The sequence below is a fragment of the Camelina sativa genome, chromosome 7 (assembly GCF_000633955.1).
Source record: "Camelina sativa cultivar DH55 chromosome 7, Cs, whole genome shotgun sequence".
In the NCBI taxonomy this organism is placed as follows: Eukaryota; Viridiplantae; Streptophyta; class Magnoliopsida; order Brassicales; family Brassicaceae; genus Camelina; species Camelina sativa.
In genome coordinates this window covers 12,780,891-12,793,789 of record NC_025691.1, presented here as the reverse complement: position 1 = coordinate 12,793,789, position 12,899 = coordinate 12,780,891, and the positions used below count along the sequence as shown (strand labels likewise).

The following is a 12,899-nucleotide window of genomic DNA, read 5'->3' as shown; positions in this document are numbered from 1 at the left end:
TTCAATTTTGTTTTTATGATTCATTATAATTTTATTTTTTCTACATTTTAAGATCCATGTAACTATATTTAAAAATTAATAATTGTATTACATATTATCCAATTATAGTTGAATATTTGTAAATTATTATGTGGATACTTATTTGTGGATACTTTTTTATGGATACTTATTGTGGATACGTTTTTGTGAATATTTTTTTTGTGGATACTTTTTTTGTGGATACATAAGAATGCCTAATTAACATAATAATGCATTATTAATACATTGTTTCCAATAAGAATGTTTCTCCAATGGTGTCCATTATGTATTGTTTATGTGGACAACATTCTTTACAAAATTGGTGTTCATTAATTTGTATGGAGCAGATTGTATTTGTATCTTAAAAACTAGGTTTGTATAATGAAAATTTGATGTCATCATGTGGATGAGGAGCTATGGATACTGATTAGTTATACATTATCTATTTATATTTGAATAATTGTTCACTATTATGTGGATGGTTAACATATCTAGATGAATTCTTACTTTTGGATGATCATAGAAAAATATATGAATACCTAATTATCCAATTATAGTTGAATATATGTTAATTGTTACGTGGATGCTAAAAATGTCTTATTATGTGGATACATATTGTAACATCCGCGAACCGAATCGGTGGATGCATAGCCGGTTTAGTGCGGACGAGTTTAAGTTAAACGCTGCATTTTGGGTTAGGGAAAACCCTTAACACGAGTTTTTGTCTCATTCGGCGAGTTTGGCCGTTTTTAAGAGAAAATAAAAGAGAGAAAAGGTTCCTAAGTGTTCTTGAGCGTTCTTGAGGATTTTGGGAGATTGGAAGCTGTTCCTGTAGAGATCTGTAGCTGGGATCGTTGTAGGAGCTTCCTGGAAGTGTTTTCTTGTTTGTTTAAGGTTCAAAATCGTCTTGCCAAAGGTAAGTGCATGACCATGGCTTATCTAAGCTGGAGATATCTCTGATTTGCTTGTTATGTGTGGTTAGGCTTGTTAGATTGTTATTTGGGACGTTGGAAAGCTTTCTTGTGGCTTGGGATCGAGTTTTGTGGTTGTAGGAACGAAGATCCGGCGAGAAGGTTTGGGGGAAAACGATGCTCGACATTGCATCGGTCGATGCAAATGCGAGGATGGCGCGTAAAATCTAGGGTTTTCGTGCTATGTCGAGCATGCGTCGGTCGATGCAATGGGAGCATCGGTCGATGCAAGTTAACCTTGCACCGGTCTATGCAAATCTTGCGTCGGTCGACGCAACCTTCAACTGGTGTCGGTCGATGTATGTTGGTGTCGGTCGATGCTGAGTCCTGGTTTGTTATTGTTGATTGTTTATTGATGGTTAGAGATGTCTCTATTTCTTGTGTGTATAGCCCAGTAGATGGGAGGATTGCCTTACTGAGTGTTTATAAAATACTCATGCATTGCAATTTGTGTTTGTGGTTCAACTAAAGGCAAAGTGTGATCGTGGAATCAGGGTAATGAAGAGGAGGATGTTCTAGGGACTCGATTGGTTGTTGTCTGGCATTGCTAGGTTGCTAGGGTTGGGTCTTTAGAAACATTGCTAGGTTGCAGGTTTCATGTTTCTGATGATTTGGATATTGGTTTATGGTTATATTTGATTATTGGATATTTTATTATTGGATTATTATTGTTTATTGATATTGGTTGTTTTCGCTGTTTGATTGTGGTTGTGATTAGGTGGCTAGCGGATATGAGACCACTAGTTGTATTATTATTATTATTATTATTATTATTATTATTATTATTATTATTATTATTATTATTATTATTATTATTATTATTATTATTATTATTATTATTATTATTATTATTATTATTATTATTATTATTATTATTATTATTATTATTATTATTATTATTATTATTATTATTATTATTATTATTATTATTATTATTATTATTATTATTATTATTATTATTATTATTATTATTATTATTATTATTATTATTATTATTATTATTATTATTATTATTATTATTATTATTATTATTATTATTATTATTATTATTATTATTATTATTATTATTATTATTATTATTATTATTATTATTATTATTATTATTATTATTATTATTATTATTATTATTATTATTATTATTATTATTATTATTATTATTATTATTATTATTATTATTATTATTATTATTATTATTATTATTATTATTATTATTATTATTATTATTATTATTATTATTATTATTATTATTATTATTATTATTATTATTATTATTATTATTATTATTATTATTATTATTATTATTATTATTATTATTATTATTATTATTATTATTATTATTATTATTATTATTATTATTATTATTATTATTATTATTATTATTATTATTATTATTAATATTATTATTATTATTTATTATTATTTATTATTTAAAAAAAAAATTGGTCGGGTTGTTTCAGTTTTGGTATCAGAGCCCTTACAGTACTAGGTTTGGGTTCACTAGGCTTTGTGTTGTAGATGTTTGGGATTGCATGTCTTGATTGATTATGTGAGTTAGTCAATTGTGTGTGGCATGGAGTCCTAGAATATCATTTTCGAGCCTACAGTGTGATTCCATGGTGAGTTTTGGTTTTTGTGTTTTTGTATTATGTTAAGATTGCTTGTTAGCCTTTGTTCTTGGAAGTGCAGTGGCTAAAGGTGTTTGAGTTGTTGGTCGTGGACGGAAACGTGGTCGTGGTCATGGTCGGGCGGGTCCCGAGGCCAGCGAGTGTGTGGTCCAAGGTTCCACGACGAGGTACGTCAGAGGGTCGCAAGCATATCAGGAGGGACCAGAGGGGGTTAGCCGGTGAGCGTGCCAGGGGTGCTGGGAATCCAGGTGTGGGGTTGCAGCAGGTGGAGCCCAGGGTTGAGATGATCGCTTGGCGATCTGTTGGCGTATTGTCGGAGCGGTTACCGAGAGGGGTACCAGTGCAGGATCCAGTTGTGCCGCATGTGGCAGGGTGCAGCCGAGGGCTGCGGATGTTGAGGACTTTCTATCTTATGTTAGGAGGATGGAGCAGTGGTAGATGACCGGTGCGAGATTCTTCGCAAGAAGTATCGAGCCTAGAGAGGCGGATAGATGGACATATGTAGTTGGAGTAGATATTTCTTTGTTTGGTGGGTAATCCAGTTGGATATTAGAAGTTGTGTGGGTAGGTGTAACATAGTAATGTTATACTCGTACCATGGGAAGTACCTATTGTCGAAAGATGTTTATAGTCTTTAAGGATTGTTGCTCCTGAAGGGATGGTGGTTTTCTCAGAATACCGATAGCTCGAGGGGCTGTGGGCTCCGAGAGTGGCAGAGGGGATGATGTTCTCCTGAGGGGATGATTAGTTCCTCTGATACCGAGATCTTGAGGATTATGGTCCAAGAGTCAGACGGTATAACTCGAAGACAGAGGNAGGGGTGCTGGGAATCCAGGTGTGGGGTTGCAGCAGGTGGAGCCCAGGGTTGAGATGATCGCTTGGCGATCTGTTGGCGTATTGTCGGAGCGGTTACCGAGAGGGGTACCAGTGCAGGATCCAGTTGTGCCGCATGTGGCAGGGTGCAGCCGAGGGCTGCGGATGTTGAGGACTTTCTATCTTATGTTAGGAGGATGGAGCAGTGGTAGATGACCGGTGCGAGATTCTTCGCAAGAAGTATCGAGCCTAGAGAGGCGGATAGATGGACATATGTAGTTGGAGTAGATATTTCTTTGTTTGGTGGGTAATCCAGTTGGATATTAGAAGTTGTGTGGGTAGGTGTAACATAGTAATGTTATACTCGTACCATGGGAAGTACCTATTGTCGAAAGATGTTTATAGTCTTTAAGGATTGTTGCTCCTGAAGGGATGGTGGTTTTCTCAGAATACCGATAGCTCGAGGGGCTGTGGGCTCCGAGAGTGGCAGAGGGGATGATGTTCTCCTGAGGGGATGATTAGTTCCTCTGATACCGAGATCTTGAGGATTATGGTCCAAGAGTCAGACGGTATAACTCGAAGACAGAGGTCTGAGAGTGAGATCGGTAAGGCTCGAAGGTTGCAACCTAAGGGTGGGAGAGTTGGGAGCAAGCAATGCCTATGACGTGAGTATAAACATAACGACAGAATGTAGACCTCGAGAGAGTGCTGGTGGTTTAATCTTGGGTTTTGGATGTGTTGCCAGTGGGTCAGGGTTATATGACTGGAGCAGTCATGAATGTGTGGCTGTTGCGCCAGGATTGTGCGGCCGGTGGTGTTGGAGTCCCGGAAAGGGGAGTTGCAGCAGGTATGAGCCGGGAAAGGCATGTTGCCAGATACATAAGTTCACGAGAAGCCTTCATAGTAGGATAAACTAATCGTTGTAACGATGTTGGATGAAGTTCATTGGAGATGGACAGGGTTGCTAAATTCAAGTTGTTGGTACGTTTATTGGAGGGAATGAGTCAAGTGGTTTGAGTTAGCGACCTACAAGCATTTGATGCGGTGAATCAAAATATGCGAATGTATGGTACTTGTTTGTTTTATTACACTCGTATTGATGATTTGCTGTGGAAAATTGCTAAGCGAAAAGTTAATTTTGGATTAAGCCATCTTGAGGAAGTTTCCCTTAGAGGCAAGTTACTAGAGGTTCTTGAACTGGAACCGGGGATGACGCCGTTATCCAAGGCTCCTTACAGAATGGCTTCAGCAGAGATGACATAGCTGAAGAAGCAGCTAGAGGATTTGTTGAGTAAGGGATTCATCCGTCCTAGTGTATCACTGTGGGGAGCACCGGTGTTATTTGTCAAGAAGAAGGATGAGAGTTTCCGACTGTGTATTGACTACAGAGATTTAAACCGGGTCACTGTGAAGAACAAGTACCCTCTTCCTAGGATCGATGAGTTGTTGGATTAGTTGAGAGGTGCTACTTGGTTCTCCAAGATAGATATGGCGTCGGGTTATCATCAAATACCGATAAATGAGGCAGATGTGAGAAAGACTACATTCAGGACGAGGTATGGGCATTATGAGTTTGTGGTGATGCCGTTTGGGTTGACTAACGTACCAGCAACGCTTATGAGATTGATGAACAGCATGTTTCAGGAGTTTCTAGACGTGTCTGTCATCATTTTCATCGACGATATCCTGGTTTATTCCAAGAGTCCTGAGTAACATGCAGTGCATTTGAGGGCAGTTTTGGAGAAGCTGCGAGAACAGAAGTTGTTTTCTAAGTTGAGCAAGTGCAGTTTTTGGCAGCGTGAGATGGGTTTTCTGGGTCATATTGTGTCTGCAGATGGGTTTCTGTAGATTTGGAGAAGATTTAGGCTATCAGGGAATGGCCTAGACCGCAGAATGCCACAAAGATCAGAAGTTTTCTTGGGTTGGCAGGTTACTACAAGAGATTTGTGCAGGGTTTTGCGAGTAGAGCACGTCATATGACTAAGTTGACAGGGAAGGATGCTCCTTTTGTTTGGTCACAGGAGTGTGAGGAAGGCTTTGCAAGCTTGAAGGAGATGTTGACTAGTACGCCAGTGTTGGCTTTGCCTGAGCAGGGGGAACCCTATGTGGTTTATACTGATGCATCCAGAGTTGGTTTGGGTTGCGTGTTGCTGCAACAATCCTACTCGTGATTTGGAGATGACTGTTGTAGTTTTTGCCTTGAAGATTTGGAGATCTTATCTTTATAGTGAAAAGGTACATGTGTTTACAGATCATAAGAGCCTGAAGTATATATTCACTCAGCCCGAGCTGAACTTGAGGCAGAGGCGGTGGATGAAGCTGGTGGCAGATTATGATTTGGAGATATCCTATCATCCTGGTAAGGCTAACACGGTTGCAGATGCTCTGAGTCGGAAGAGAGTAGCTTCGGCTCAGGAGCAGGAGAAGGAGTCTCTAGTAAGAGAGATCAGTGCTTTGAGGTTATGTGCGGTGTCTCAGCAACCGTTGGGTTTGGAAGCAGTTGATAGAGCAGATCTTCTGAGCAGGGTGCGGTTGGCACAAGAGAAGGATTTAGGGCTGGTGAATGCCTCAAAAGATGTTGATTCAGAGTATCAGGTCTCAGATAATGGTACTATCCTGGTGCACGGTCGGATTTGTGTTCCCAAGGATGAGGAGTTGAGACAGGAGATCCTGAGAGAGGCTCATGCGAGCAAGTTTTCTATTCATCCAGGAGCGACTAAGATGTACCGTGATCTCAAGAGGTACTATCACAGGGTTGGGATGAAGAAGGATGTAGCTAGTTAGGTCGCGAGGTGCGATGTGTGTCAGCTAGTAAAGGCTGAGCATCAGGTTCCAGGTGGGTTATTGAAGAGTCTGCCCATTCCTGAGTGGAAGTGGGATATGATCACGATGGATTTCGTGGTGGGATTACGAGTGTCTCGGACTTTTGATGCTATTTGCGTCATTGTGGACCGGTTGACCAAGTCAGCACAATTTCTCTCCATTAAGAAGACTGATGGAGCAGCGGTCTTGGCTAAGAAGTATGTGAGGGAGATAGTCAGATTGCATGGGGTGCCAGCGAGCATTGTGTTTGATAGGGATTCCAAGTTCACTTCGGTGTTCTGGAGAGCGTTTCAGGCAGAGATGGGCACTAAGGTGCATATGAGTACAGCTTATCATCCCCAAACAGATGGACAGTCAGAGAGGACGATTCAGATGCTAGAAGATATGCTGAGGTTGTGTGTGTTGGATTGGGGTGGCCATTGGGCAGATCACCTGAACCTGGTAGAGTTTGCTTACAACAACAGCTATCAGGCTAGTATTAAGATGGCTCCTTATGAGGCTTTGTATGGGAGGCTATGCCGTACACCGTTATGCTGGACTCAGGTGGGGGAGAGGAGCATGTTCGGGGCAGATTTTGTTCAAGAGACCTCAGAGAAGATTCGGGTTCTCAAACTGAACATGAAGGAAGCTCAGGATCGGCAGAGGAGTTATGTCGATAGGAGGAGAACAGATCTTGAGTTTCATGTGGGAGACAGAGTGTACCTCAAGATGGCCATGTTGCGAGGTCCGAACAGGTCATTGACTGAGACTAATTTGAGTCCGAGGTATATGGGTCTGTTCAGAGTGATTGAGCGGGTTGGACTAGTGGCATATAGACTGGAGTTACCTGAGGTTATGCGTGCTTTCTATAAGGTTTTCCATGTGTCTATGTTGCGGAAGTGTCTCCGTGAGGATGATCAGTTGTTAGCTAAGATTCTTGAGGATCTTCAGCCTAACATGACTTTGGAGGCGAGACCAGTGAGGGTTCTCGAGAGGAGGATCAAGGAACTTCGGAAGAAGAAGATTCCTTTGATGAGAGTCCTTTGGGACTGTGATGGTGTTGAGGAGCAGACTTGGGAGCCAGAGGCTAGGATGAAGGCAAGGTTTAAGAAGTGCTTCGAGAAGCAAGTCGCGACTTGAGCTTGTCTAGCCTGGTCCCATTTGTAATCCGTGGCTGGAGCGGGAATGGAGTATTCCAGCCCATCTCTCTTGATTACTTGGTCGCTTGGGGTGGTTGGTTGTGCGACTAAGTAACATGATGAGGTGGTGCTCGGGGTACAAAGTTTCCTTGATGCGGGGTTTTTGGAGGAAAGTTCCGGAAATGGAAGTTTCCAAAAGTGGAAAGTGCTAAGAATGGAAAGTTTTATGTGAGTTAGAATTTGTCCATTTTAGTGGTTGTGAGCCTTGGAGGGGCTTGTGTGGCCTTAGTTGCGGACTTTTGAGTCATTATGCCCGTGTGTGGCGGTCCTTGAGACATTGTGTGGCCTTTGTGGCGGACTGTTTAGCCGTGTGTGGCCTTTGTGGTGGCCCTAGTGGCCTGTAGGGTGGCAACCCGAGAGACGAGTATTGGATTTTTCCTTACATATTATGGCATGCGGGCTTAGGCCCGATATGGAGCCAATAAAAACTCAAGGTTTAGGCCTAAGAGTAAAGGAAAGTCCAATAGTCGAGAGCAAATAATGCCTGGAGCGTGAGTCTATCGCCTAAAGGTGACTTTCCGTAGATCGGTCGGAGGAGTGCGGGCCGTGGAGACGGTCGCACGGGAGTCCTTGGCTGATGTTTGTTCGAGATTCGAGGACAAATCTATGTTGGTGGGGGAGAACTGTAACATCCGCGAACCAAAATCCCGGGGAGAAACGCACATAGTGCATCGACCAATGCAGAGCCGGTTTAGTGAGGACAAGTTTAAATTAAACGCTGCGTTTTGGGTTAGGGAAAACCCTTAACACGAGTTTTGTCTCATTCGGCGAGTTTCGCCGTTTTTGAGAGAAAATAAAAGAGAGAAAAGGTTCCTAAGTGTTCTTGAGCGTTCTTGAGGATTTTGGGAGATTGGAAGCTGTTCTTGTAGAGATCTATAGCTGGGATCGTTGTAGGAGCTTCCTGGAAGTGTTTTCTAGTTTGTTTAAGGTTCAAAATCGTCTTGGCAAAGGTAAGTGCATGACCATGGCTTATCTAAGCTGTAGATATCTCTGGTTTGCTTGTTATGTGTGGTTAGGCTTGTTAGATTGATATTTGGGACATTGGGAAGCTTTCTTGTGGCTTGGGATCGAGTTTTGTGGTTGTAGGAACGACCGACGAGGAATTTCGGGGGAAAACAATGCTCGGCATTGCATCGGTCGCTGCACTTTGTGCGTCGTTCGATGCAAATGCGAGGATGGCGCGTAAAATATAGGGTTTTCGTGCTATGTCGAGCATGTGTCGGTCGATGGAATGGGTGCATCGGTCGATGGAATGGGAGCATCGGTCGGTGCAGATCTTGCGTCGGTCGACGCAACGTCCAACTGGTGTCGGTCGATGTATGTTCGTGTCGGTTGTTGCTGAGTCCTGGTTTATTATTGTTAATTGTTGATTGTTTATTGATGGTTAGAGATGTCTCTATTGCTTGTGTGTATAGCCCAGTAGATGGGAGGATTGCCTTACTGAGTTTTTGTAAAATACTCATTCATTGCAATTTGTGTTTGTGGTGCAGGTAAAGGCAAAGTGTGATCGTGAAATCAGGGCAATGAAGAGGAGGATGTTCTAGGGACTCGATTGGTTGTTGTATGGCATTGCTAGGTTGCTAGGGTTGGGTCTTTAGAAACATTGCTAGGTTGCCGGTTTCATGTTTTTGATGATTTGGATATTGGTTTATGGTTATATTTGATTATTGGATATTTTATTATTGGATTATTATTGGTTATTGATATTGGTTATTTCCGTTGTTTGATTGTGGTTGTGGTTAGGTGGCTAGTGGGTATGGGACCACTAGTTGTAGTGTATTATTATTATTATTATTATTATTATTTATTATTTATTATTTAAAAAAACGGATCAGGTCGTTTCACGTATTTGTGGATACTAATGTCTTATTTATGGATACTTATGTGGATACTTATTCTAAAATCAAATCCACATGGATGATGAGTTATACACTTCCACTAAAAACTACTTTTGTTTTGGTGAAATAATCGTTGTTAACTATCAAACAATTTTAACATCATTAAAAAACTAAGCATGAGACCGTTCATTATATCCTATCCTAAACCCAAAACCCTAAACCTCTAAGCCCTAAACCCTAAACCCTAAATCCTAAACCCTAAACACTAAACCCTAAAGCCTAAACCCTAACAGCTAAATCCTAAACTTTTGATCTTATCCTTAGATCATAAACCATAATCATAAATTTAATTTCATAGAAACTTTAACAAATGTAGTCAAATATGAAGATGTTTTACTATAAAACATGAAATTGACTTACCCCAACCTGTAAACCCTGAACCTTAAATTAGGCCAAATTTTTGACTTCTTGCATTACATTCTTTATAAATTTCCAAATTCATTGATGTTGTTCCCTATTATTTGAATGATTAACATGCATAGATGGATACTTATTTTGGATGACCAGAGAAAAAAACATATGAAAACCTAATTAGTTAAACAACTTGTGGTTTAGTAAAGTAGTCATGGTAAACTATCAAACAATTTTAATCTTTCATGTCCATAAAATCAAGTCCACATGGACGATAAATTATACACGTCCACTAAAAACTACCATTGTTTTGGTGAATTAGTCATTGTTAACTACCAAACAATTTTAACCTCATCATAACCCCTAAAAACCTAAGCATGAAACCATTCATTATATCCTATACTAAACTCTAAACCCTAAATCTCTAAACCCTAAACCCTAAGTCCTAAATTTTAGATCATAAACCATAATCATAAATTTAATTTCATAGTAATTGTAACAAATGTAGCCAAATCTGAAGATTTTTTACTAGAAAACATAAAACTGATGATCAATAACATATGAAAAAGATTTGATGGATGATATTATATATATTGAACATGAAACTAAATAATCATAAACATATAAGCATCTGGATTTGATTTTGTAGATGATAAATATATCAAAATACAAAATTTTAAAAAGATATAAATGTGGCTAAGGAATATATATATATATATTGTTATCCACTACTCAAGATTATTCAAACACATATATCAAAGAAAGGGAGTAAGATAAACAAATAAAGTAAAAATTATTTGGAAATAGAGAGAGAGTTAGAGAGGGTGAGAAAGAAAGATAAAGGGAAGAAAATAGAGTAAAAAATAAAAAATAAAAGAAAGATGTGTGTTAAGAAGTAATGTGTTTGAAGAGAGAGAGTTAGAGGATAAGAAAGTAAAACACTATAAGAAAAGTGTTTGGTGGTCCAAAAGTGTGTTATAATGCAATTTTTTTATAGAAAGTGTGTTAAAATGCAAATCTATATTAATATTTTTGAAGTACATTTTGTGTTATGCCCTTTTAGTTTACTTATTTAAAATTTTATTTACAACATTAACCCCTAAAAAATTTTCATAAATAGTATCACGACAGATTTTGTTTCCTAAATCTATATTAATATTTTTGAAGTACATTTGGTGTTTTACCCTTGAAGTTATATGTATTTAAAAATTTATTTACAAATTTAATCCCTAAAAACTTCCCAAATATAATATCATTATAGATTTTGTTTCCTAAATATTTTACATTTCATTCCAACCAAAAATAAAAAAACAGCAATCAATATTATATAGAGACATAAACTATGATATATTTTCTATTTTATTTTTCAAACCTTTGAGTTTTGATTCTTAACGTAAGAAGAACTTCTAATTATTTAAATATTATAATTAATATATATATATATATATATAATTTAATAAATTTAAATTATTATGAATATGTAAAATTAAAAAAAACTTAAAATACTATATAATGTGGTTATAAAAAGGACATGTTGGAATTAATAAAATATTATTAAATATGTGTCAACACGGGTTAAATCCTCATTTTATTATTTGCCAACACTATAAATATTATAATATCTGACATATAAAATCAATTTGTTTTACCTAAGATTGTGTAAAATAATTAATTCATTAGGAAAAATGTGACTTAATCACATCATATAAATGACTTATTATGTATTTAGATCTCTTATTTTTTGTTATAATAATTAAAAATCGAAATAGAATCTCAAACACTAAACAAAACAAACTAAATATAATAAAAAATAGTCATATATTACAGGTTAAAAAATTAATATAAACATTTAGTCGCACAAGCGGCCAGAAAATTAGGTTATTTCTCTATTTTTAAAACATCTAATATTTAACAAACAAATAGAATATAAAATATAAATAATAATCAAACTATATGCACGCGGTGTACCGCGATTTAAAATCTAGTATTCCTAGAAAATATGATGCAAAAAGTGTTCTAATAGCAAAAAGTGTGTCAAGTGAAAGAAGTTTTAGACAAAGTGTGCTATTGTGCAAATCTCCCTTAATAGTATGTTATTTTGATTAATATCAGTTAATCATTTTTTAATTTTATAATTTATCAGTCAAAAACAAAGTTAAACCAAACCATGATATAATTTGATTCCGTATGGGGTATATTTTGTAGAACCTAAAATACCAACAAAAAAACAAATTGGGACCAAACCAAAATACAATTATTTTCCAAAATCCAAAAAAATCCAAAACTCGAATAAACTGAACGGATTAACCAAAAAGTTTTGTGTTGCTCTCTTTAATACCATTGACATCATGTAAGAATATTCTAATTGATTCCTAATTACTACATTATAATTTATATAAGTTATATTTTTTTCTCACGTAGATATACTTTATCAATGCTCTTAGTACACAGGGTCTATAATAAAAATCAGGAATTTTTTATAGAAAATAAAATCATATTCCGAGTAGGAAACAAAATTTCAACAAATTCCCAAGTCTCTATATGTACACGCACAAGTCTTAAACAATTTCAATACAACAAGACTAATCGTTCTAGTACATCTCGATCAAGGAGAGAATCAAATTCACTAATCATGATGAAGAACACAATCATGGCTTTGTTAATTGTGGCATTGTCACTAATTGGGTTAGTTCGTACTTCATCTCTTTACGAGGTTGGAGACTCCAACGGATGGACAACAACGATGGGTCTTGATTATTACAAGACATGGTCTTCTTCAAAAAAATTCTACGTCGGTGATATACTCCTCTTTCAATACAACGAGACTCTAAGTAAGTTCCCAAGATTTCGAGTTGTGCAATCCTAAATCCCCTCTGACCATATACCAGTCACATAATGAAGCAGTTTACCTTAACCGAACCGGTCACTACTACTTCATATGTGGTGTGCCTGGTCATTTCGAATCTGGTCAGAAGCTTGACGTCCTAGTTGTGGATCCTATTAATGAATCAAACAGTCCTAAGCCTTCAGAGGATCCTCTTGAGGTACTTCCAGTAGATGATGCAACGATCGCAACACTTCCTTACAATGCGGCATCAGATCCTTGTGGGTGGAATGGTTTAAGCATGCTCTTCTTATTTCTCCTATAAACCCTAATTTTTCTTTGAAGATTATTTTTTGTTTTTTTTTGGTTTTTTAGGGTTGATAGTTCTATCTACTTAG

The 12,899-nt window shown here is 37.4% G+C and overlaps 1 protein-coding gene across 1 annotated transcript; it reads left to right on the top strand.

Annotated features, from left to right (window-relative positions):
* On the top strand, positions 12,328 to 12,899 carry LOC104704576 (mavicyanin-like). The gene is made up of 3 exons (XM_010420634.2): positions 12,328 to 12,508; positions 12,582 to 12,794; positions 12,877 to 12,899. The coding sequence occupies exons 1-3, from the start codon at positions 12,328 to 12,330 to the stop codon at positions 12,897 to 12,899; spliced, it is 417 nt and encodes a 138-aa protein (XP_010418936.2).